This window comes from Eschrichtius robustus, chromosome 4 (genome assembly GCF_028021215.1).
Source record: "Eschrichtius robustus isolate mEscRob2 chromosome 4, mEscRob2.pri, whole genome shotgun sequence".
In the NCBI taxonomy this organism is placed as follows: domain Eukaryota; kingdom Metazoa; phylum Chordata; class Mammalia; order Artiodactyla; family Eschrichtiidae; genus Eschrichtius; species Eschrichtius robustus.
Genome location: NC_090827.1, coordinates 10,897,752 through 10,921,638, shown reverse-complemented (window position 1 = coordinate 10,921,638; position 23,887 = coordinate 10,897,752). Strand labels below are relative to the sequence as shown.

General features: G+C 37.2%; 1 protein-coding gene across 5 annotated transcripts in view; it reads left to right on the top strand.

Annotated features, from left to right (window-relative positions):
* Positions 1 to 4,109: 4,109 nt before the first annotated feature.
* The window catches only part of SNCA (synuclein alpha), a 131,461-nt gene continuing 111,683 nt past the window's right edge, over positions 4,110 to 23,887 (top strand). The window contains exons 1-3 of one of the 5 annotated variants that reach the window (XM_068542047.1): positions 4,110 to 4,128; positions 6,761 to 6,906; positions 15,936 to 15,977. In XM_068542047.1, coding sequence (XP_068398148.1) covers positions 6,786 to 6,906; positions 15,936 to 15,977 — 163 coding nt within the window. In that variant the 5' untranslated portion in view covers positions 4,110 to 4,128; positions 6,761 to 6,785. Of the gene's footprint in view, positions 4,129 to 4,169; positions 4,253 to 5,209; positions 5,260 to 5,518; positions 5,632 to 6,617; positions 6,636 to 6,760; positions 6,907 to 15,935; positions 15,978 to 23,887 lie in introns of those variants that run through there. The other 4 variants (XM_068542044.1, XM_068542042.1, XM_068542045.1 and 1 more) reach the window with 4 other exon arrangements.

Here is a 23,887-nt window from a genome sequence, read left to right as displayed (position 1 = left end):
TAAATTGAAGTATAGTTGATTTACGATGTTTCAGGTCTACAGCAAAGTGATTCAGAATATATATATTCTTTTTCAGATTCCTTTTCCATTATAGATTATTACATGATATTGAATATAGTTCCCTGTGCTATACAGTAGATCCTTGTTTTTTTAATCTATTTTATATATAGTAGTGTGTATACGTTAATCTCAAATTCCCAATTTATCCTTCCCTCTGCCTTTCCCCTTTGATAACCATAAGTTCATTTTCTGTGTCTGCGAATCTATTTCTGTTTCATAAATAAGTTCATTTGCATCATTTTTTTAGATTCCACATATAAGTGATATATGATATTCGTCTTTGTCTGACTTACTTAGTATGATACTCTCTAGGTCTATCCATGTTGCTGCAAATGGCATTATTTCATTCATTTTTATGACTGAATAGTAGTCCATTGTATATATATGTCGATGGACATTTGGGCTGCTTCCATGCCTTGGCTATTGTAAATATTGCTGCTATGAACATTGGGGTGTGTGTATCTTTTCAAATTAGTGTTTTCGTCTTTTCTGGATATATGCCCAAAACTGGAATTGCTGGATCATATGGCAACTCTATTTTTAGTTTTTAAAGGAACCTCCATACTGTTTTCCAAAGTGGCTGCACCAATTTACATTCCAACCAACAGGGTAGGAGGGTTCCCTTTTCTCCACACTCTCTCCAGCATTTATTATTTATACACCTTTTGATGATGGCCATTCTGACCAGTGTAAGATGGTACCTCACCGTGGTTTTGATTTGCATTTCTCTAATAAATAGTGATGTTGAGCATTTGTTCATGTGCCTGTTGGCCATCTATTTGAACTTTTGGATCCCCAAATATTTAAACATCTTTTCTATCTAGCTTTAAAGTCTTTAATCATAGAATCTTGCATGTGTTAATATTCTTAGCACCAAAGACCACAGGGATATTTAAAATGATGTCCAGTTGAATTTTACATATCTCACATGGCACTTTCTTGTGGTTACAATTTATGGTCATTCGACATTATTGAGGATATACTACAGTATTAATAAATATGATAAATACATTGTGCTGGAATAAATGTCCATTATTTTTTGCTGCATGTGGTATTGTAGAAACAACATGAAGTTGTCCATGGGGTCAAATTAAATAATCTTCTCTGAACCCTCTATGTCTCCTTTATTGTTTTTCATATTTCTTTGGAGTAACCCTGTCTCAAGTGCAACCCCTTTCCAAAATCACACACAATGCCATCCCAACTGTATGCATTAGGCTTTCCCTTCTGTGCCCACTATGAAATTACAAGAGAAGCCTACCAAGATCTCACTACCTCCTGTTTTCCATACATCTACTGAAGATGAGAGGAAGGTGCAGACAGAGAATAAGAAACAAGGGGCCCAAGAATTGACATTACATTGCTCCTTGTGTTCACAACAAATATGGAATATTATTCAAAGATAGTAAAGATTGTATTTTCCTTACTTAAACACACTGAATCAATTCTTATCCTTCCTTTAGTATATGGTCACGGGAAGCTTCCTTATTTTTCATGTCGTTCCACTTTGCAGCTCAAGCTTACCACATGGCACACCTAAAAAATCAGTTGTTTTATGGGGAAGACAAAGAGAACCTAGGTTAATCATGCATTTCATAGACTGTTAATCTTTAGCTAAATTACTCTATTAAACTCAGATAAAACAATCCTATTAAAAAGTAGCAAAATATTTAGATTTCATTCGTCAAAGAGAAAACCAAACGTGAGTGTAGTCATTAACAAAATATGCACGTCAGTAGTGCCTCCCAATAGGTTATCCTTCCATATTCCTTATGAGGTACAGGCCATTCAATGAGTTAATTTTTTTTTTTTTTGTAGTTTAAATTTTAAAGTTTTATTCAAGCAGTTACAAATTTTCTCAAGGCTATGTTGTCACCTAATGATGAAAAGAAAAAAAAATCTATTAACTTTCGGTTCCCTTCTTTGTCCTTGAGTTGTTCTGCCTCCTTAGGAATACTGAGCTAAGAGAATACAGGTAGAATATAAGAAATGTTGCTATTACTATCACCAGTAATTAAAAGTTTATTGAATGCTTACTTGTTCAAGGCACTTTGAGGGATAAAAAGAGGAGTACGCAAGAAGGAAGAGATACGGGGACATATGTAAATGTATAACTGATTCCCTTTGTTTTAAAGCAGAAACTAACACACCATTGTAAAGCAATTATACTCTAATAAAGATGTTAAAAAATAATAATAATAATGTGAAGAGTTTTGAAAGGTAAAAAAAAAAGAGTAAAACATAGACTTAAAATTTTAAATGACAAAAAATTAATTTATAATTTTCTTTTTTTGCGTGTGGGTGATGAGGAGTTATCTTCCCCTATAATTACCAATATAGAAATGGCAACATTTCAAATATGAATGCAATGTTTTAGAACATAAATTCTCCTTGATTTCCATTGTCACCTCCAAATTCAAATGCTATTTCTAACAGAACTGGGTCCCACTTTTTACCTCCCACCCTATGCCATGCCCAGTCTGCAAGGTTCCAGGGATTACTGCCAATTCAGGAGACAGTTGTGCCTTTTGGAACAGTTCCTGCTGGATTATCTCAGCTTTGCCACTTAAGAGCTATGCAATTTCTGCGTTTTACCAAAATTCTTTGAGCTTCAGATTCCCTGTCTACAAAAGATACATAATAAAACTTAACTTACTCGCTTGTTATGATTAAATGATCATACATTAGTCCTTTGCCAAGCATAATGTATCATATAAGGGTGTGGAATCATACCTATAAGAAGCACAAAAATGTAACAACTGCTTGAAAATAATTCTCTCATTGGTCTGCACAGGGCCTAAAATATCTGTCACTTTATTCACCCCTTTGACTTCTCAAGGAGGTCTCTGTTAACCTATAAATATGTCATATAATTGAATGTTAAATATTCATCAAATATTTATATTAAATAACTAGTTGTGATGGGTCACAATGGAAAACATTTATTATTGGCAGTAATAAAAAGAAACATTTGGAAGCAATAAAAAGAAACACTATCGATTCATGCAACAACATGAATGAACTTCACACGTATTAGGCTGAGTGAAAGGAGCCAGAGACATACAAAAAAAAATGTTCGTAATGTATGGTCTTATTTTTATGAAATTCTAGAATATGTACAACTAAAAGGGGCGTGAGGGAACTTTCTGGGGGACGAAAATATTTTAGTTCTTCAAAATGGTGAGGGTAACACTAATGCATATATTTTTCAAAACTGATTTAAAGGAACACTAAAGAGATGACCATATGACTGCATGTAAATTTCACTTATATTTTAAAAAAGACCATCGAAACATTATTGTGTTTATTTAAAAATAGTTCTTATATTTTATAGATGCATGCTTAATTGCTTACAGATGAAAAGATATATGCAATTTTGGGGATTTAGTAAAGAAAAATGGGGGAAGGGAGTAGCGGTAAAAATGGGGAGTGGCTGAGAATATAGATGAATCGTGCGTTGGAAAATAGTGGAAGTTGGGTGATATTCCACTGAGAGTTCTTTATTCTCTCTACTTTTGTCTATGTTTGAACATTTCCCATAAGAAAAAGTTGAAAAAAGAGGGATCATTTTGGTTCATCTCCCTTCACAAGAGAAAACTGAACAGAAAAAGGACATAACTTGTTCCAGCTCTCAAAGCCAGAAAGCAAACCAACTCCCAAGTTTAACCTACTTTCTCTGATGCCAAGGAAACAAAATATGAGCGTTCTGGAAAGGCTGCTTTTCAAATGGGCCCACCGATAGTGCAAGGAGTTGTTTAAGCAACAAATACACTTGCTTCCAGTCTCCTTTGGTTTCAAATGGTTGTTTTGTAGATTTAAATTCCTTTTTACTCACATTTCAGAATGTGAGTGCAAGGATCAGAGAAAGCTTTTTTTTTTTTTTTCCTACAAAATATAAACACAACACAAACAAAAAAACATACAGCAAAGACTTCTTTTCCCCTTCCAGTTCTAAAAGCACCCTCCCATCCCAGGCAAAAAAAGCAGAGGCAGATCTGTTACGGGGAGGCGCTTGGGTCTCCGTTCCGGTGTGATCCAGAACAGCTGTTTTCCCTCCAGCTCTGAAAGGTGAAACTGTGTTAAGTAATGCAAAAATTGTCTTGAAACCCGTGCGAGTGTCTGCCTGTGTGTCTGTGTGTGGGATGCGGTAGCGTGTCAGCACCGAGGACAACGGGAATCAGAAATCGGAAAGGTGAGTGGTGTGTAGCGTCTCCCTTTGCAGAAGGGGCGGAAGAAATTGGATCTGCTGGGTCAGGAGACTCAATCACGCTGGCTTTGTCCCTTCCAGCCAGGCCCTCGAATCTGGAAAGTAAATTCCATTCTGAGAACGAAAAAGCCTTACAGCCGCTTGGTTTCGACGGCTGGGGACTATTCCTTCCTTGTTCCCCTGATGGGAAAAGCAGCGTCTGGCAGCCGCTGGTTGGTGGAAAAGAAAATGGTGAGAGTGGGGCGGGAAGAGGATTTGACGAGCCTCCTCCTGCCTCTTCAACCTGTAACTCTTCTTTACTAGTCTTCTCTCCACCCGCGAGACCATTTCGGGCTCATGAGAGGTTAAGAGCAAGCGTACATCTGGAGGCTCTTTAAACAAAAGCATCGTTAACGCTGTGTCCTACGACCATTAATCAGATTTCAGCGACCCGCGGGAAACGTGCTCTTGGCAGGGCCGCAGGGAACACCCTTCCTAAGCTGCCTGTCTCCTTCCGCAGCTCCCCGAGAGGCTGCCTCTATCTTTGGGGGTCGATCCCCCAGACTTGCACTTCCCCAGGCTGGTTCTGACGTGGGGGGTCCCGTGAGGAGCCAGAGGGAAAGGCGGAGACGGGGAAGGAGGTGGGGGGATGGGAAAGAGGGAGAGACATCAGTCCAAGCCTAACCGCTCCGCATCTCCGCAAGAGCCCCCGTGACCCCGGACTTGCAGTGAGCCCCAGCACGCCCCACCTTCCCGTCTCCCAGGACCTGGCGGGCTGCTGGAGTTGGAGGGACCGCCTTCTTCCACCCCCCCATCCCCAGCCGAGAAACGGAGGGAAGAGCACGCGGCGCGGAAAGCGGCGAGCGCCGGGAGAGGGGCGGGGCGAGGAGCTGACAAATCAGCTGCGGGGGCGGCGAGCGCAGGAGGAGGAGGAGGAGGACGAGGGGGAGGAGAAGGAAGGACCGCGAGGAGGAGAAGGAGCGGGGGCGAGCGAGCGAGCGCGGCCACGCGGGGTGAGCTGTGTGCCGGCCTTCGAGCTGAGCCGGGGACCGAGCCCTGCCTTTAGCGTCCTTGGCGCTCTTTTCCCCTGCCTTCCCTTGCGACCTCCTGTCTTCTTCTCCCGGATCCTCCCGTGCGGGGGACGGGGAGTGGCAATTCGACGCCGGGTTTGCGGGCTGGCGTCCCACGCCCCCAGCCTCTCCTCGCACGGTTATGCTGACAGCCGCCTCCTCTGGGGACCACCCCTCTTCTGGTGCCACCTCCACCCTTCCTGTGCGCTCTGCATCCTCCCTCTTCCCACTTAAATAATATTTGGGAATTGTTTTACATTTTTTAAAAGTGCGGGTGGGGGAAGAATCCGAGTTCTGAGGAGCCGAGGGAATCAGGTAAGTACCTGTGGATCTAAACGGGCAGCTTGGGAAGTCATGGAGAAAACCTGGTGGGAGAAGAGTCATTGCGAACGCCCGGGCGGCGGGGTTGGTGCCGCTGCAGTGAGGACCCGCCGTAGTCGAGTCTCTCGCGGAGGTGGGTTCTTACCCCTAACGGTGAGCTTGCGGAAAGTAAATTCACCTGGCTTGCCTTCTGCCTCCGGTGCTCCCCGCTTCTCGTCCTCAGAGGCTGAGAGGTCCGGATTCTCAGGGGTAAGCTGTTTCTTTGGGAAAGGCGAGGATGCCCGATGGAGTCTGAGTATTCAACTTTTATTTTCCGCTTTCCTTAAATCCCGCAATCCGTTCTCTCTGTTAAGTAAACAAGCTGTGTTTGGCAGATCATTAAACGGAAGAGCAAAGCGGGCAAGCCAGCAGGTGGTAAGGGGTTAACAGGTGCGGGCGCCGGGTGGCTGGCGGGTTCAGCGCGCGGAGGACGCCCCCTCGGGGAGCTGGCGCGCGTCCCGAGGCTGCCCGCGGGTGTGAACGCGCGCCTGCGTGCGCAGGGCCGATGGCCGAGGGCAGGGTGCGTGGTGGGGTGGATTAGGGCGAGTGCGGGGTGGGGTGGGGGTTTGAGGTTCAGCCACGCCCAGAGTGAGCAGTTCCCTCCCTTGCCCTCTTCACGTTTGACCTGTTAGCCGCCTTCGGGAATTTATTTTAAGAGTGTCCCTGACCCCGTGCCTCCAGCTCCCTTTGCTTTTCCTGTGACCTGTCTTCTAAACGCACTTCTAAGTTATACTGTTACCATTTGGACCCTGGGAAGTTAAAAGAGGGGCCCATCTTTTCATGTGATTCCACTTCGGAAAGGCTGTAAGAACAGCTCAGATGATTCATCCTAATCCATGTTTAGGCGGCTAGACTTTTACCAGCCAAGGTGGATGGGAGATGCTACATTTTTAATGAAAAAGCTAAAAAAAAAAAAAAAAAAAAAAAGAAGGCTGCTTTGTCCGATGGTGGAAATGGAGGTACACTTAAAAGAATCCCACATTTTTGGGGAGTCTACTGATCTTTCAGCGGTTTTTACCTTGGGTGGTTCTAATTTCGTTTGGTTTTACCCAGAAGTTCTCAAAGTGTATTTTGTGTTCTCCAGTGCGGTGTAAAGGAATTCATCAGCCATGGATGTATTCATGAAAGGACTTTCAAAGGCCAAGGAGGGAGTCGTGGCCGCTGCTGAAAAAACCAAGCAGGGTGTAGCAGAAGCAGCGGAAAAGACAAAAGAGGGTGTTCTCTACGTAGGTAGGTAAGACCCAAGTGTCACTTCGTTATTTATGACTGATGCGTTAGGATGACTCATGTTTCAAATGCTGGTGTTTCCCACTTGATTCAGTTCTGCATCTTCACTTGTCAAAATGATGGACTGAATCAGAGGTATGTGTAGGTAGGTGAATGTGTGTGTATGTTTGGGCTACAGTAAAAAGTGGGGCTGTTTTGTTTCTCCAGCTTATTTAATTTTGCAATAATACTTAGGACTTGGTTTCTTTTTTAAAATGAATGTCTCTATGCATAAGTAACTATAGCTCCGAAGACAGTTTTTAAAACTCAGTCTTAAAAAATAATCGAGACTATTTTAAGAATCAAACTCATCCATGGGCTTTTGATTTCTTTTATCATCATGTAAAATATATGCTAATTTTAGTGTATTCCAATTTAAAAATAAGACTTTGATATGACCTTGAGATATGTAAAGAGAGACCTTCTGTGGCCCTAAAAAGGAAAGGACAAAAAAGTCTTTGGTGGAGTTACTTCTTGCTACCACTTGGTAAGCTGGGGACTAAGCTCAAGAAAGTGCTTGAAGGCTGCTGATATCTCCGAGACATTTATATATTTCATTTATCAAGCGATACACACAATAAATGATGAGATTGATGCTTATTATTTCTACTTGTTTATAAATTCCCACCTTGGAGTATTCTTACAGACCCTGACTCTCATGAACTGTGTTAGGTTGGGTGTTATTTTACAAATCACCTCAAACTCTTTGGGGAAGAAGTAGGCACACACTAATCCGTAGGAATAGACACATGCACACACATACACTCACCCACTGCCCATTCTGCCTCTCCTCTTTCTCCTCTGAGCTCTTCCACATTCTCTGGCAGCAGCTGTAGCAATTGTAGCCAAAGGATGAGCAATAAAGTGGAGGATGAACATATTTAGAATACTCTGCCTGTGTCTGTGGGGTGAAAGAAAGCTACACCGTCTCTCCAACATCGATGGGCTGGAGAAAAGTTATACTTGGAACGATTTTTATGAATCCTTCTCATATTTTTTTCTCACTGTTCATAAACTCTTTTTATGTTGGCTTAATCTTACCACAAATCTCTAGTTAAATTACTCTTTACCTTAAAACATATCTTCATTGGATTAAAAGATGTTACAAGAGGGAAAACATTGATGAGTTAACTTCAAGTTTTTTTGTGAAGTGCGGATTATATCTTTTTAGATGGAATTTGGGGTACTGAATCAGTGACATGCAGATAATCAATATCTTTATATTTGTCCTCAGTTCTCCAAGTTGTGCAAGTGCATGCTTGCAACTATTCTTTGATTTCAGTTACTTTATGACTTACTAACTTTAAAGATTTTTTTAGTATGATAATATCCACTTTATTAGTTTTTAAGGAGCCCAGAAAATACTGACTGTTAAATTAATACATTGCAGTTCTCCAGGTAATAAGCAGGATTATCATCTGGAAAGCGTTGTATTTGTTTTCATTGTCAACTATGAGTTTGGGCAAATAAAATTATTTTACTTTTTAGAGATTAATTCTGTTATTTGTTCTGAGATTATTATATGAAGTTTTAATTTGTTTATGTGACACGTGTTTTTTAAAAATCATCTTCAGTGTTTATTTTGATATTTAACACATGGTGCATTCTATAAACTGTTTATCAGTTATGTTTTAAAGTCAATTGAAAGTTGAATACAAATACAGGATTCAGGATGAAGAGTGACCATGTGAAGACATAGTAATATAGTTCAGGTGTTGGCAAGCTTTTTCCTTAAAGGGGTAGATAGTGAATATTTTAGGCTATGATATATGTTTCATCTGCTCAACTTTGCTCTTATAGTGTGAAAGCAGCCATAGACAATAATTAGGGTGGCTATGTTCCAATAAAACGTTACTTACTAAAACAGCTGGGGAGCTTATTTGGCTCATAGGCTGTAGTTTGCTGACTCCTGATAAAGGAGAAAAAAACATAGATTTGACGTCAAACTTAAATTCCACTCCAGGCTACACCACTTATTACCCCTAGGATACTGGGGAAGTAACTTAACATATCTGAGCATCACTTTCCTCATTTGTAAAAATATGATTTGGATAAATACAACTACCTTGCAGAGTTTTTGCGAGAATGTCATAATAAAGCAGAACGTATGAATAATAACACATACTTTTAAAAAATTAAAGACTTTATTTTTTATAGCAGTTTTTAAGTTAACAGAGAAATTGAGATGAAGATACAGAGGTTTCCCATGTACCCCCTCCCCCCATACATTCATAGCCTCTCCCATTACCAACATCCTTCACTAGATGGTACATTTGTTACAACTGACGGACCTACACTGACACATCATAATCATCCAAAGTCCATAGTTTCCATTCGGGTTTGCTCTTGGTATAGTATATTCTATGAGTTTGGACAAATGTATCATGATATGTATTCATCATTATAATATCTTATAGAATATTTTCAGTGTCCCCCAGCCCCAGGCAACCACTGATCTTTTTCTTTCCATAGTTTTGCCTTTTCCAAAATGTCATATCATTGGAATCATATGTAGTCTGTTCAGATTGGCTTCTTTCACTTAATAGTATGTATTTAAAGTTCTTCCATGTCTTTTAATGGCTCATTTCTTTTTAGTGCCAAATAATATTCTGTTGTCTCAATGTATCACAGTTTGTCTATCCATTCACCTTCTGAAGGACATCTGGTTGCTTCCAAGTTTTGGCAATTATGAATAAATCTGCTGCGCTGGTTTTTGTGTGGACATAACTTTTCAGCTCCTTTGGGTAAATACCAAGGAGCACAGTTGCTGGGTCATGTGGTAAAAATATGTTTAGTTTTTAAAGAAACCATCAAACTGTCTTCTGCAGGGGCTGCACTGTTTTGTATTCCCACCAGCAATTAATGACAGTTCCTGTTGCTCTACTTGCCCAGCAATATTTGATGTTGTCAGTGTTCTGGATTTTGGCCATGCTAATACGTGTGTAGTGGCATCTCATTGTTATTTTAATTTGCATTTCCCTGATGACATAGGATGTGGGGCATCTTTTCAAATGCTTCTCTGCCACCTGCACATCTTGTTTGATGAGGTGTCTGTTAAGATCCTAGGTCCATTTTTTAATCAGGTTATTTGCTTTCTTGTTGATTTTTAAGAGTTCTTTGTCTATTTTGGATAACAGTTCTTTTTCAGATATATCTTTCATGAATATTTTCCTGTCTGTAGATTGTTTTCCCATTCTCTTGACATTGTCTTTCACAGCAGTTTTTAATTTAAATGAGTTCCAGCTTATTAATGGTTTATTTCATGAAGCGTGTCTTTGGTGTTATAGCTAAAATGTCATTGCCGTACTCAAGGTTATGTAGATTTTTTCCTATGTGATCTTCTAGGAGTTTTATAGTTTCACATTTTACATTTAAGGCTGTGATCTATACTGGGTTTTTTGTTTGTGAAGGGTGTAAAGTTGGTGTATAGAATTATTTTTTGCATGTAGATGTCCAGTTGTTCTAGCACCGTTTGTTTAAAAGACTGTCTTTGCTCCATTTTATTGCCTTTTTTCCTTTGTCAAAACACCATTGATTATATTTATGTCGGTGTATTTCTGGGCTCTCTTTTCTGCTCCCTTGATCTATTTGTTTATTCTTTTACCAATATCACATTGTCTTGATTACTGTAGCTTTATAGTAAGTCTTGAAGTTTGGTAGTGTCAGTCCTCTAATTTTATTCTTCAATACCATTTTGGCTATTTTTGGCCTTTTGCCTCTCCACACAAACTTTAGAATCAGTTTGTCAACATTCACAAAGTAACTGGCTGGGATTTTGATTAAGATTACATTGAACTATAAATCAAGTTGGGAAGAGCTGACATCTTGATAATATTGTATCTTTTATCCATGAACATGGAATAGCTAGCTCTCCATTTATATAGTTCTTTGATTTTGTTATCAGAGCGTTGTAGTTTTTCTCATATAGATCTTGTATATATTCTGTAAAATTTATATGCAGGCGTTTTATTTTTTTTGGTGCTAATGTTAAATGGTATTGTGTTTTTAATTTCAAATTCTACTTGTTCATTACTGGTAGATAGGAAGGTGATTGACTTTTTAACCTTGTGTCCTGCAACCTTCCTGTAGTAACTTATTAGCTCCAGGGGATTTTTTTTGTTGATTCTTGACATTTTCATTTCTTCTTTCCCAATCTGATACCTTATATTTCCTTGTTTTATTGCATTAGCTAGGGCTTCCTGTATGATGTTGAAAGAAGTGGTGAAAGGGGATATTCTTGCTTTGTTCTTGGTCTTAGTAGGAAAGCTTCTAGTGTCTCACCATGAAATATGATGTTAGCTGTAGGTTTTTTGGTAGATATTCTTTATCAAGTTGAGAAAGTTCCCCACTATTTCTAGTTTACTGGAGTTTTTTTAATCACAAATAAGTGTTGGATTTTGTCAAATGCTCTTTCTGCATCTATTAATGTGATCATGTGATTTGTCTTTTTAAGCCTGCTGATGTGATGAATTACTTAATTGACTTTCAAACGCTGAACCAGCCTTTCATACCTATGATACATCCCACTTGACTGTGGTATATAATTCTTTTTATACATTGTTGGGTTTGATTTGTTAATATTTCATTGAGAATTTTTGTAAAGCACACTTTTATATATAGGAGCCATGGTTATTACTGTCAAATAAACTCTCTAACAGAATAATTACTTTGTCAATATATTTTCTTTCTATCATTTCATCCTTCATTACAAGAACTATTATCAATAACTAGCTTGAAAGATTAGAAATGCCTAAGGAAATTTTTCTAATTTCACTTATGGCTGAAGAAGTTTGGCACATGGTTTTCTTAAGCCTCATGAGAAAAGTAACCTCATTCCTTTACAGTATTATACTTTGGACAACTATCTTTTAACTAATTGAAGAATCACCATAAGAATCAGTGTTATATTTGTGATTTTTTTTCTCCTTTTGTGATATGTTTGTACATAAATTTTCAATCAACTTACTTCAATTTAATGGACAAAAAATTTCTCAATCAAATAGCATAGAAATTATAAATTGAGAGTCAAATTCAAAAGCAAAAAAAAAAAAGTAGTTCTTTTTATATAATGTCAAGTATTGTAACAGTAAAGGCAAGAAAATTGTCTTCAAAACCCTTCCAATGACATTCTGCTCAGTAAGTAGCAGTTGTCAAGACTGTGGATTGATATCAAACTCCCAAGTCACAATATGCTTCACATCCATCATATTCAGATAGTCAACATAACATGCACAATAGCATAAGTGAGTCCTTGCAAAGATTAGGCATTACTTCTGACCTTCGCCACTCTGTAGCTTTGTGAAGTCCTGAAAGACAAGAGGGGAATGGGTGTGGGCCACCTCAGCTCAGGGAAGCCATCAGATCTAGTGTCCCTTCAGCTATATCTATTATGAGATCTACCTACCTACCTACCTACCTACCTATCTATCTATCTATCTATCTATCTATCTATCTATCTATCTATCTATCCATCCATCCATCCATCTATCCATCCATCCATCTATCCATGTTACTAGTCACATAGCCACTTGGCACCTATTTTGTAGCTATATCTTTTCAATTACAGATTACTCATCAATTAAAGGTTAATCATCAGTAACATATACTAATGAAGAATTATGACAGCAAAAAAAGATGATTGGTTTGATGCAAAGCAACCTCATCAAGACTTTCACGTATCTTTAATTCAGGATACATTCCATGATTTAGCCAAAGATCAAATTATCAGTTATAACTGAGGTAGAGAGGAAAGACCACAGGCCAACTGTTAAAAATTTCTTTTTACTAGTCATTTTTTGAAATAAGGGGTTCAAGGAGTGGCAGGTGGGTAGTGATAAGAAATATTCTCTTAAATACAGGTTTTTCTCACTTTGCATAGTTCCAGTATACATGAACTTCAGTTACCACAATCAGTTAAATAAAACCAGTCCCTAACAATACAGTTCAAATTTCTATCACCGCAATACATAAACTGTGAGTCATTACATAAAGTACAAACTTTGCTCCTAGCTCTTTAGCCCACAATCACTACATAAGTAACAGAAACTCATTATGATCCATGGCCAAATCACATCACTTCTTTCAAAGTTTATTTGTGATCAGTCTGCTGTAATATACAGTGGCTGTATGATCTGTTATTCAGTTCGTACAGACAGCAAAGCCCATAGGTATGTTACCTCCTTGCCTCCCAATGATAAACACAGATGATATTTTACAAAAATGCATAATTGGAAGAGGAAATTGACCAAAGGAGTGAATGTCAGCAAAGAAATGAAGTGAAAAATGCTGAAAGTAAAATTTGAGCCAGACATAAATGTATTTATAGAAGAAATAGCTGACTCTGAGAATGTGGATACTGCTGCCATTCAGGAGACTCTTGATATGCAGCCAGAGGAACTTCTCGAAGGTGAAGGTATCAACATACATGGAAAATGTGTTTGTGATGAGTAGGCTGAAGCTGTCCCAGAGGAAGTGGTGCCATATAAACACCTCACATGAAAGAAACCATCAGAGATACATCATGACATTAAAAATACAAAAGCTAAGATTTTGGAACCTGACCCAAACTTATGAAGGAGTGTGACAATTTTCTAAGACCTAGAAAAGATCCTCAGCTCAATATTGAAAGTTATACAATGGGGAGAAGACAAGCACTGTTTAAACCACTCATAAGTTTTTTACAGAGAAATAAAACACTTTTCAATGTTTTAAATTACAGTACACAAAATAAATATTACTTTACTTAGTTTTTAATTTCCCTGTACATTTTTAAATGACTAGAAGAATTTTTAATGTTTTGACAGAAAATTTTAAAGGTCATGGAACAACAGTCATTTCTATCACTGATTAATCAGAATTTTCCTCATTGATTATTAAGATCACTTTCTATAGATTCACCTCAGCTTGTGTGCAGTCATTTTATGATTCCACAATACTATGCAAAGTGATCATTGCCTGAAAAATACACACACACATACACACACACACTTCATATTGCATATATGTAAAATACTATCCTGTAACCTTTAACATATTTAACAACTGCACAATTTCATTTATATGAGTTTATGATATGGTGATTTGTCCTGTGTTTTAAACTGAAAATCTCTTTACAAATATTATATAAGAAAAATAATAACAATTATCACTTACTAAGTACTGTGTACTAAACACTGTTTTAAGACCTGTACATGTATTATTTGCTTTGATCTTCATGTTGATCGTGTGATGTGTATTTGTTTATTATGTAGTGAAGTGAAGATTTAAATCCAGAAAATCAGAATCCAGAGCTCACTTTCTTAACTACAAGGCTGTATTTCATTTTATGCTGTATATTTATTAGAGGTCCTTAAATACATTCAAATTGGAAGTTCTTAAATATACTTAAATTGCTTTATTAAATGTAGAAACTTAGCTGGACTGTTTTGTACAGTGCAAGTTTAAATATAATGCATGCAAGTTATACTTAATGCCTTATTTATATATTTTTATTAAAAAATTCAATGAAAATTTTCAATATGATCATGTATATTTATTTAAATCATCTTATTGATCATCATATTATTTATATCATTGATATGTACTTCTAAATAAATTTGGAAGTAGAAACTGCCTCAGACCAGTGTTTCTCAAATTTGATCCGTGTATTACCTGCATTAGATCATGAGGATTATTAAAAATGCAAATATCTGTACCTGATATTTACTGAATATTGAAACTCTGACTCAATAGTCAACATTTTTTAACCTTGCTTCCACTTAATTGATTCTGCTGCACTCTCCAGTTTAAGAACCAGCTTCTTAGAGATTATTTAATTAATCTTATATATTAATTTTATTGGTAAGGATTTTTATTTGATAAGGAACTGAGGCTCTCTTACCCTTTTTTCCTGTTGTAAAATGTGTTTACAGTTATTTCTAGTATACTCGGTAAGGGTTTATAAGTCAGTGCGTTTTTAAACTGAAGATTGGTGACTATCTTAATATCCAAATATAGGTTTAAATCATTTCCAAGTTATTATGTCCTAATTTCCTTACATTCTTCTCTGTCTAATAGAACTACTTTATTTGACTTATAGGGTAGTTTTCAAATGAATCTTCATTTTGTTGTTATTTTCTTCAAAAACATTTTGTGAAAAAGCTGGTATCAATTACACTAAAAAATCCAACATTAAAGGGCTTATGAATAAAATTGTTCACAAACTTAGTTATAATGACACATATTAATAAATTACTTGTGTAAAAGCTTAGTAATGGTCAAGATTTGGGGAAAATTCCTATCTTGCCACTTCTTGAAGCTGGCATTAATCATACTTGAATGATAAAATACTGCATTCCTTCTAAAGGTTTGCCTGGCTTCGTAGAAAATATGGGCTTAGGGTCATAGAGCCCTTAATTTGAATGTGGTTGTAGCCAGTTATTACCTATGTGATTTTAGGCAAATCATTTAACTTTAATTTGTAATTGCTGCATATGGAATAAAATGGGCATGATATGAAATGGGTATTACAAAACTTAAATGAGATGAGATGTAAAATACCTTTTACATAATAGGTGTTCAACAAATGTGAATTCCTCCTCTCCCTCCCCCATCTGTTTATGTTTCATGGGTTACCTAATCTCTCTTTTGTATTGTACTTTGGTAGAGCTTCTGCAGTTCTGAATCCAAAATCACCTTCCCACCCAGCCCCAGTGTTATCTCACCATTTTTTTCCCCTTCTGTAAGTTGATGTGTGAAGTGGGACATGGGTTGAAAAGTCATCAGTGTGTGCTAAAATCGTAATTGGAAAGTATCCTGTTAGCTTTGCTTTCTTCTACTTGTTGTAGTGATTGCTGGATTTCTTTGTTTTAGATTTTTTGCCCCCCTGAGGATATCTTAACACATGGGCTTCTGAAGATTGAGATACTGTTTTTCCATTAGATGTATTTCAAAGTAGCTCATTAGCAGTAAAGGCGACTTTGAGACTTATGGTTTCAATTTGTTTGTTTTTATAGGATCCAAAACTAAGGAAGGAGTGGTTCATGGTGTGACAACAGGTAAGCTTCGTGGAGCTTATATCCAGGGATGATATTGAAAATATCTAGTAAGCAGTATAGCCCTAGCACTGATCATTCAGAATGTAATTGTAAATAACCACTCTGCCCAGAGAGGAGCATTCTAGGGAACATCAGCTTTGTTTAATCTTGATTCTTTTTTTTTTTTTTAATCTTTTTTTAAAATCTTGATTCTTTATTAAATATTTTTAAATAGTTTAAGTATTTGTTGTAAATAAATAAAGCACAATGTGTGTAACTGTCAAGAATGATGACTGAATTAACCAGTTTAATTGTTTAATTTATAGTAGTGTAGATTTGAGTATTCAGACCAACTTAGTGTTCTTGGCAAACCGATAGCATAAATATCATATAAGGATTGCCATTTTCAAGGAATGAATTAAAATTTTCTGTAGTGTATATTGAAATATTCTGACACTACAATATACGAATTATAACATTTCCTTGATGATTCAGAAGACATTTTAGGAAACACCCTTGGGATGATCAGTAAATTACTTATTGTATTTATCTCTGTTTGGCCTAATTTCACCAAGATTTTGAATAAGTCTGTAAGAAGATTACAATAAATGAATAGCAAAAATTATGAAAATTATGGTGGTGATAATGAGGAAGAGGAGGAGGATAATGATAGAAATGGAAAAATCAAGGGAAAAATCACAATTTAACAACTTTAAAAGCCCACAGACTTGCTGTGATTGAGTTTCATTTTGTACGTACTCCAAGCTTTCTGACAGGTGTGGTAAAACAACAGATATAATCAGAAATATAATTCATATCATCAGAAAACAGTAAACATAACAAGGCTTCAGAAAAATAACATGCTCCTATTGATAAATTATAAAATAGAAATTGGGAAAATCAAACGGGAATATTAATACAGTATTGTGGTTAAGGCCATAAACACTGGAGCAAGACCTCTTTAGTTCGAATTTCTGCTTACCCCTTACTAGCTGTGTGATTTTTCTGCAAGATTCATAACCTCTATGTGATTCAGTTTCCTCATCTGTAAAAGAATGAATATATATAAATACATAGACTACTGAAGGCAAATAGTATATATTATCTAGGTGTTACTTACTATCACTTTATAGTGGATCTATCTTGAGCTACATTTTTGCAGCTAGTGGAGAAAAGTATTTATATGACTATTTTATACATATTTTTGATAAAAAATTAGGGTATAAAATTAAAACAGGGAGTTCCCTGGTGGCCTTGTGGTTAGGATTCCCAAAATCGAGGCTGCGGACTTTGGGAGCAAATGTAGACTTGGGGTTTGGTGTATGCTACTGACTAGTTTTTGATTTTTATGTTTATCTTAGTATAGTTTTTAGCGCTTGTTATCATTGGTGGATTTGTTTATTGGTATGGTTGCTCTCTTTCTTTTTTTTTTTACTTTTTAAAAAATTTTAATAATATTTTATATTTTATTGTAATAACTTCATTTTATTTTATTATTATTTTTTTCTTTCTTTCTTTTTTTCCCCTCCCTTTTCTTCTGAGCCGTGTGGCTGACGGGGTCTTAGTGCTCCGGCCTGGTGTCAGGCCTGAGCCTCTGAGGTGGGAGAGCCGAGTTCAGGACATTGGTCCACCAGAGACCTCCTGGCCCCACGTAATATCAATTGGTGAGAGCTCTCCCAGAGATCTCCATCTCAATGCTAAGACCCAGCTCCATTCAGTGACCAGCAGGCTCCAGTGCTGGACACCCCATGCAAAACAACTAGCAAGACAGGAACACAACCCCACCCATTAGCAGAGAGGCTGCCTAAAATCATAATAAGTTCACAGACACCCCAAAACACACCATCAGATGCGGTCCTACCCACCAGAAAGACAAGATCCAGCCTAACCCACCGGAACACAGGCACCAGTCCCCTCCACCAGGTAGCCTACATAAGCCACTGAACCAATCTTACCCACGGGGGGCAGACACCAAAAACAACGGGAACTATGAACCTGCAGCGTGTGAAAAGGAGACCCCAAACACAGTAAGTTAAGCGAAATGAGAAGACAGAGAAATACGCAGAAGATGAAGGAGCAAAGTAAACACACACCAGACCAAACAAATGCAGAGGTAATAGGCAGTCTACCTGAAAAAGAATTCAGAGTAATGATAGTAAAGATGATCCAAAATCTTGGAAATAGAATGGAGAAAATACAAGAAATGTTTAATGAGGACCTAGATGAACTAAAGACCAAACAATGATGAACAACACAATAAATGAAATAAAATATTCTCTACAAAGAATCAATAGCAGAATAACTGTGACAGAAGAACGGATAAGTGACCTGGAAGATTAAACAGTAGAAATAACTACCGCAGAGCAGAATAAAGAAAAAAGAATGAAAAGAATTAAAGACAGTCTCAGAGACCTCTGGGACAACATTAAATACACCAACATTCGAACTACAGGGGTCCCAGAAGAAGAAGAGAAAAAGAAAGGGACTGAGACAATATTTGAAGAGATTATAGTTGAAAACTTCCCTAATATAGGAAAGCAAATAGTCATTCAAGTCAAGGAAGTGCAGAGAGTCCCAAATAGGATAAATCCAAGGAGAAACACGCCAAGACACATACTAATCAAACCATCAAAAATTAAACACAAAGAAAAAATATTAAAAGCAGCAAGGGAAAAGCAACAAATAACATACAAGGGACTCCCCATAAGGTTAACATCTGATCTTTCAGCAGAAACTCTGCAAGCCAGAAGGGAGTGGCAGAACATATTTAAGTGATGAAAGGGAAAAACCTACAGCCAAGACTACCCAGCAAGGATCTCATTCAGATTCGATGGAGAAATTAAAATTTTATGGACAAGGAAAAGCTAAGAGAATTCAGCACCAGCAAACCAGCTTTACAGCAAATGCTAAAGGAACTTCTCTAGGCAGGAAACACAAGAGAAGGAAAAGACCTACAATAACAAACGAAAAACGATAAGAAAATGGTAATAGGAACATACATATTGAAAACTACCTTACATGTAAATGGATTAAATGCTCAAACAAAAAGACATAGACTGGCTGAATGGATACAAAAAGAAGACACGTACATATGCTGTCTACAAGACACCCACTTCAGACCTAGGGACACCTACAGACTGAAAGTGAGGGGATGGAAAAAGATATTCCATGCAAAATCAAAAGAAAGCTGGAGTAGCAATTCTCACATCAGACAAAATAGACTTTAAAATAAAGACTATTACAAGAGACCAAGAAGGACACTACATAATGATCAAGGGATCAATCCAAGAAGAAGATAGAACAGTTGTAAATATTTATGCAGCCAACATAGGAGCACCTCAATACATAAGGCAAATGCTAACAGCCATAAAAGGGGAAATCGACAGTAACACAATCATAGTAGGGGACTTTAACACCCCACTCTCACCAATGGACAGATCAAAATGAAAAGAAATAAGGAAACACAAGCTTTAAATGACATGTTAAACAAGATGGACTTAATTGATATTTATAGACATTCCATCCAAAAACAGCAGAATACACATTCTTCTCAAGTGCTCATGGAACATTCTCCAGGATAGATCATATCTTGGGTCACAAATCAAGCCTTGGTAAATTTAAGAAAATTGAAATCGTATCAAGTATCTTTTCTGACCACAACGGTATGAGACTAGATATCAATTACAGGAAAAAAAAACTATAAAAAATACAAACACATGGAGGCTAAACAATATGCTATAAATAACCAAGAGACCACTGAAGAAATCAAAGAGGAAGGCAAAAAATACCTAGAAACAAATGACAATGAAAACACAATGACCCAAAACCTATGGGATGAAGCAGAAGCAGTTCTGAGAGGGAAGTTTATAGCAATACAGTCCTTCCTCAAGAAACAAGAAACATCTCAAATAAACAACCTAACCTTACACCTAAAGCAATTAGAGAAAGAAGAACCAAAAAAACCCCAAAGTTAGTAGAAGGAAAGAAATCATAAAGATCAGATCAAAAATAAATGAAAAAGATATGAAGGAAACAGTAGCAAAGATCAATAAAACTAAAAGCTGGTTCTTTAAGAAGATCAACAAAATTAATAAACCATTAGACAGACTCATCAAGAAAAAAGGGGAGAAAACTCAAACCAGTAGAATTAGAAATGAAAAAGGAGAAGTAACAACTGAACTGCAGAAACACAAAGGATCATGAGAGATTACTACAAGCAACTATATGCCAATAAAATGGACAACCTGGAAGAAATGGACAAATTCTTAGACAAGCACAACCTTCTGAGACTGAACCAGGAAGAAATAGAAAATATAAACAGACTAATCAAAAGCAATGAAATAGAGACTGTGATTAAAAATCTTCCAACAAACAAAAGCCCAGGACCAGATGGTTTCACAGGCAAATTCTGTCAAACATTTAGAGAAGAGCTAACATCTATCCATCTCAAACTCTTCCAAAATATAGTAGAGGGAGGAACACTGCCAAACTCATTCTTTGAGGCCACCATCACACTGATACCAAAACCAGACAAAGCTGTCACAAAAAAAGAAAACTACAGGCCAGTATCACTGATGAACACAGATGCAAAAATCCTCAACAAAATACTAGCAAACAGAATCCAACAGCATATTAGAAGGATCATACACCATGATCAAGTGGGGTTTATCCCAGGAATGCAAGGATTCATCAATATACACAAATCAATCAATTTGATACACCATATTAACAAATTGAAGGATAAAAACCATATGATAACCTCAATAGATGAAGAAAAAGCTTTTGACAAAATTCAACACCCATTTATGATAAAAACTTTCCAGAAAGTAGGCATAGAGAGAACTTACCTCAACATAATAAAGGGCATATATGACAAACCCACAGGCAACAGCATTCTCAATGGTGAAAAACTGAAAGCATTTCCACTAAGATCAGGAACAAGACAAGGTTGCTCACTCTCACCACTATCATTCAACATAGTTTTGGAAGTTTTAGCCACAGCAATCGGAGAAGAAAAAGAAATAAAAGGAATCCAAATTGGAAAAGAAGAAGTAAAACTGTCACTGTTTGCAGATGACATGATACTATACATAGAGGATCCTAAAGATGCCACCGGAAAACTACTAGAGCTAATCAATGAATTTGGTGAAGTAGCAGGAAACAAAATTAATGCACAGAAATCTCTTGCATTCCTATTTTCTAACGACGAATAATCTGAAAGAGATATTAAGGAAACACTCCCATTTACCATTGCAACAAAAAGAACAAAATACCTAGGATTAAACCTACCTAAGGAGACAAAAGACCTGTATGCAGAAAACTATAAGACACTGATGAAAGAAATTAATGATTCAAACAGATGGAGACATATACCATGTTCTTGGATTGGAAGAATCAACATTGTGAAAATGTCTCTACTACCCAAAGCAATCTACAGATTCAATGCAATCCCTATCAAACTACCAATGGAATTTTTCACAGAACTAGAACAAAATATTTCACAATTTGTATGGAAACACAAAAGACCCCAAGTAGCCAAAACAATCTTGAGAAAGAAAAATGGAGCTGGAGGAATCAGGCTCCTGGACTTCTGACTATACTACAAAGCTACAGTAATCAAGACAGTATGGTACTGGCACAAAAAAAGAAATATAGATCAATGGAACAAGATAGAAAACCCAGAGATAAACCCACGCACATATGGTCACCTTATTCTTGATAAAGGAGGCAAGCATATACAATGGAGAAAAGACAGCCTCTTCAATAAGTGTTGCTGGGAAAACTGGACAGCTACATGTAAAAGAAGGAAATTACAACACTCCCTAACACCATACAGAAAAATAAACTCAAAATGGCTTAAAGACCTAAATGTAAGGCCAGACACTATAAAATTCTTAGGGGAAAACATAGGCAGAACACTCTATGACATAAATCACAGCAAGATCCTTTGTGACCCACCTCCTAGAGAAATGAAAATAAAACAAAAATAAAAATGGGACCTAATGAAACTTAAAAGCTTTTGTACAGCAAAGGAAACCATAAACAAGACAAAAAGACAACCCTCATAATGGGAGAAAATATTTGCAAATGAAACAACTGACAAAGGATTAATCTCCAAAATATACAGGTAGCTCATGCAGCTCAATATCAAAAAAACAAACAACCCAATCCAAAAATGGGCAGAAGACCTAAATTGACATTTCTCCAAAGAAGATACACAGATTGCCAACAAACACATGAAAGGATGCTCAACATCACTAATCATTAGAGAAATGCAAATCAAATCTACAATGCGATATCACCTCACACTGGTCAGAATGGCCATGATCAAAAAATCTAGAAACAATAAATGCTGGAGAGGGTGTAGAGAAAAGGGAACCCTCATACACTGTTGGTGGGAATGTAAATTGATACAGCCACTATGGAGAACAGTATGGAGGTTCCTTAAAAACCTAAAAATAGAAATACTGTACGACCCAGCAATCCCACTACTGGGCATATACCCTGAGAAAACCATAATTCAAAAAGAGTCTTGTACCACATTGTTCATTACAGCACTATTTGCAATAGGCAGGACATGGAAGCAACCTAGGTGTCCATCAACAGATGAATGGATAAAGAAGATGTGGCACATCTATACAATGGAATATTATTCAGCCATAAAAGAAACAAAATTGAGTTATTTGTAGTGAGGTGGAGGGACCTAGAGTCTGTCATACAGGGTGAAGTAAGTCAGAAAGAGAAAAACAAATACTGTATGCTAACACATATATATGGAATCTAAAAAGAATAAATGGTTCTGAAGAACCTCGGGGCAGGACGGAAATAAAGACGCCGACCTCAAGAATGGACTTGAGGACATGGGGAGCGAGAAGGGTAAGCTAGGACGAAGTGAGAGTGTAGCATTGACATATACACACTAGCAAATGTAAAATAGATAGCTAGTGGGAAGCAGCCGCATAGCACAGGGAGATCAGCTCTGTGCTTTGTGACCACCTAGAGGAGTGGGATAGGGAGGGTGGGAGGGAGACGCAAGAGGGAGGAGATATGGGGATATATGTATATGTATAGCTGATTCACTTTGTTATACAGCAGAAACTAACAAAACATTGTAAAGCAATTATACTCCAATAAAGATGTTAAAAAAAATTAAGTTAATCATCAAATTAAAAAAACAAGTATTCAGCTTACGTTTGCTCTGTTGCAATCCAAGATATATATAAACTGCCCTCTAGGGACCTTCTGTAAATGGGATGTTATGAAGTATGATTTTTATAAGAAATGGATATCAGACAGTTGTAGACTATGCTGTATGAAGGGAGCCTATGTAGAGTAACAGCTTTCCATTTTAAAAGTTGAAGGAGAATCCATGTGGTTGAGAAAGCAGATAAGCACGTTTCAAGGTTCAGAGCCTGTGGTAAAAATTAAAGAATACAACTAATACTACCATCTAATGGAGACTGTGGAGATGCGCTGCAAGGATAACTGTTGACAAAGTCAGAAATTTTGAGTCTTCTCCAGAATGACAAAATGTAAACATGGATTTTGGGGTTCGTGTGTGTATGTGTGTGTGTGTGTGTGTGTTTGTATACGCACACACATATGTGCATGCTGGAGGTGGAGAGACATACTGGGCAAGGAACAATTATGGTGCAAAACAACAGTTCAGTAGTAAAGATATGCCTAAAATTTTATGGGATCACAGGAGGAGGAACAAGGACATTTGTTGGGAGGAGTGGTTTTTAACATGGAGGTTGACATTTGAGGTGGGTTTTAACAAAGGAGTTCAAGGTCAGTGAATAATCCACTAGATAAATCAAGTCCTACAGAAATCTTTTAAAATGTGTCTGTCATTGCTATATGTAAACTCTGCCATTTTGTAATGTAACTAATTTACTTATTCTTACAGTGATAAGATCTAATAAAATTAT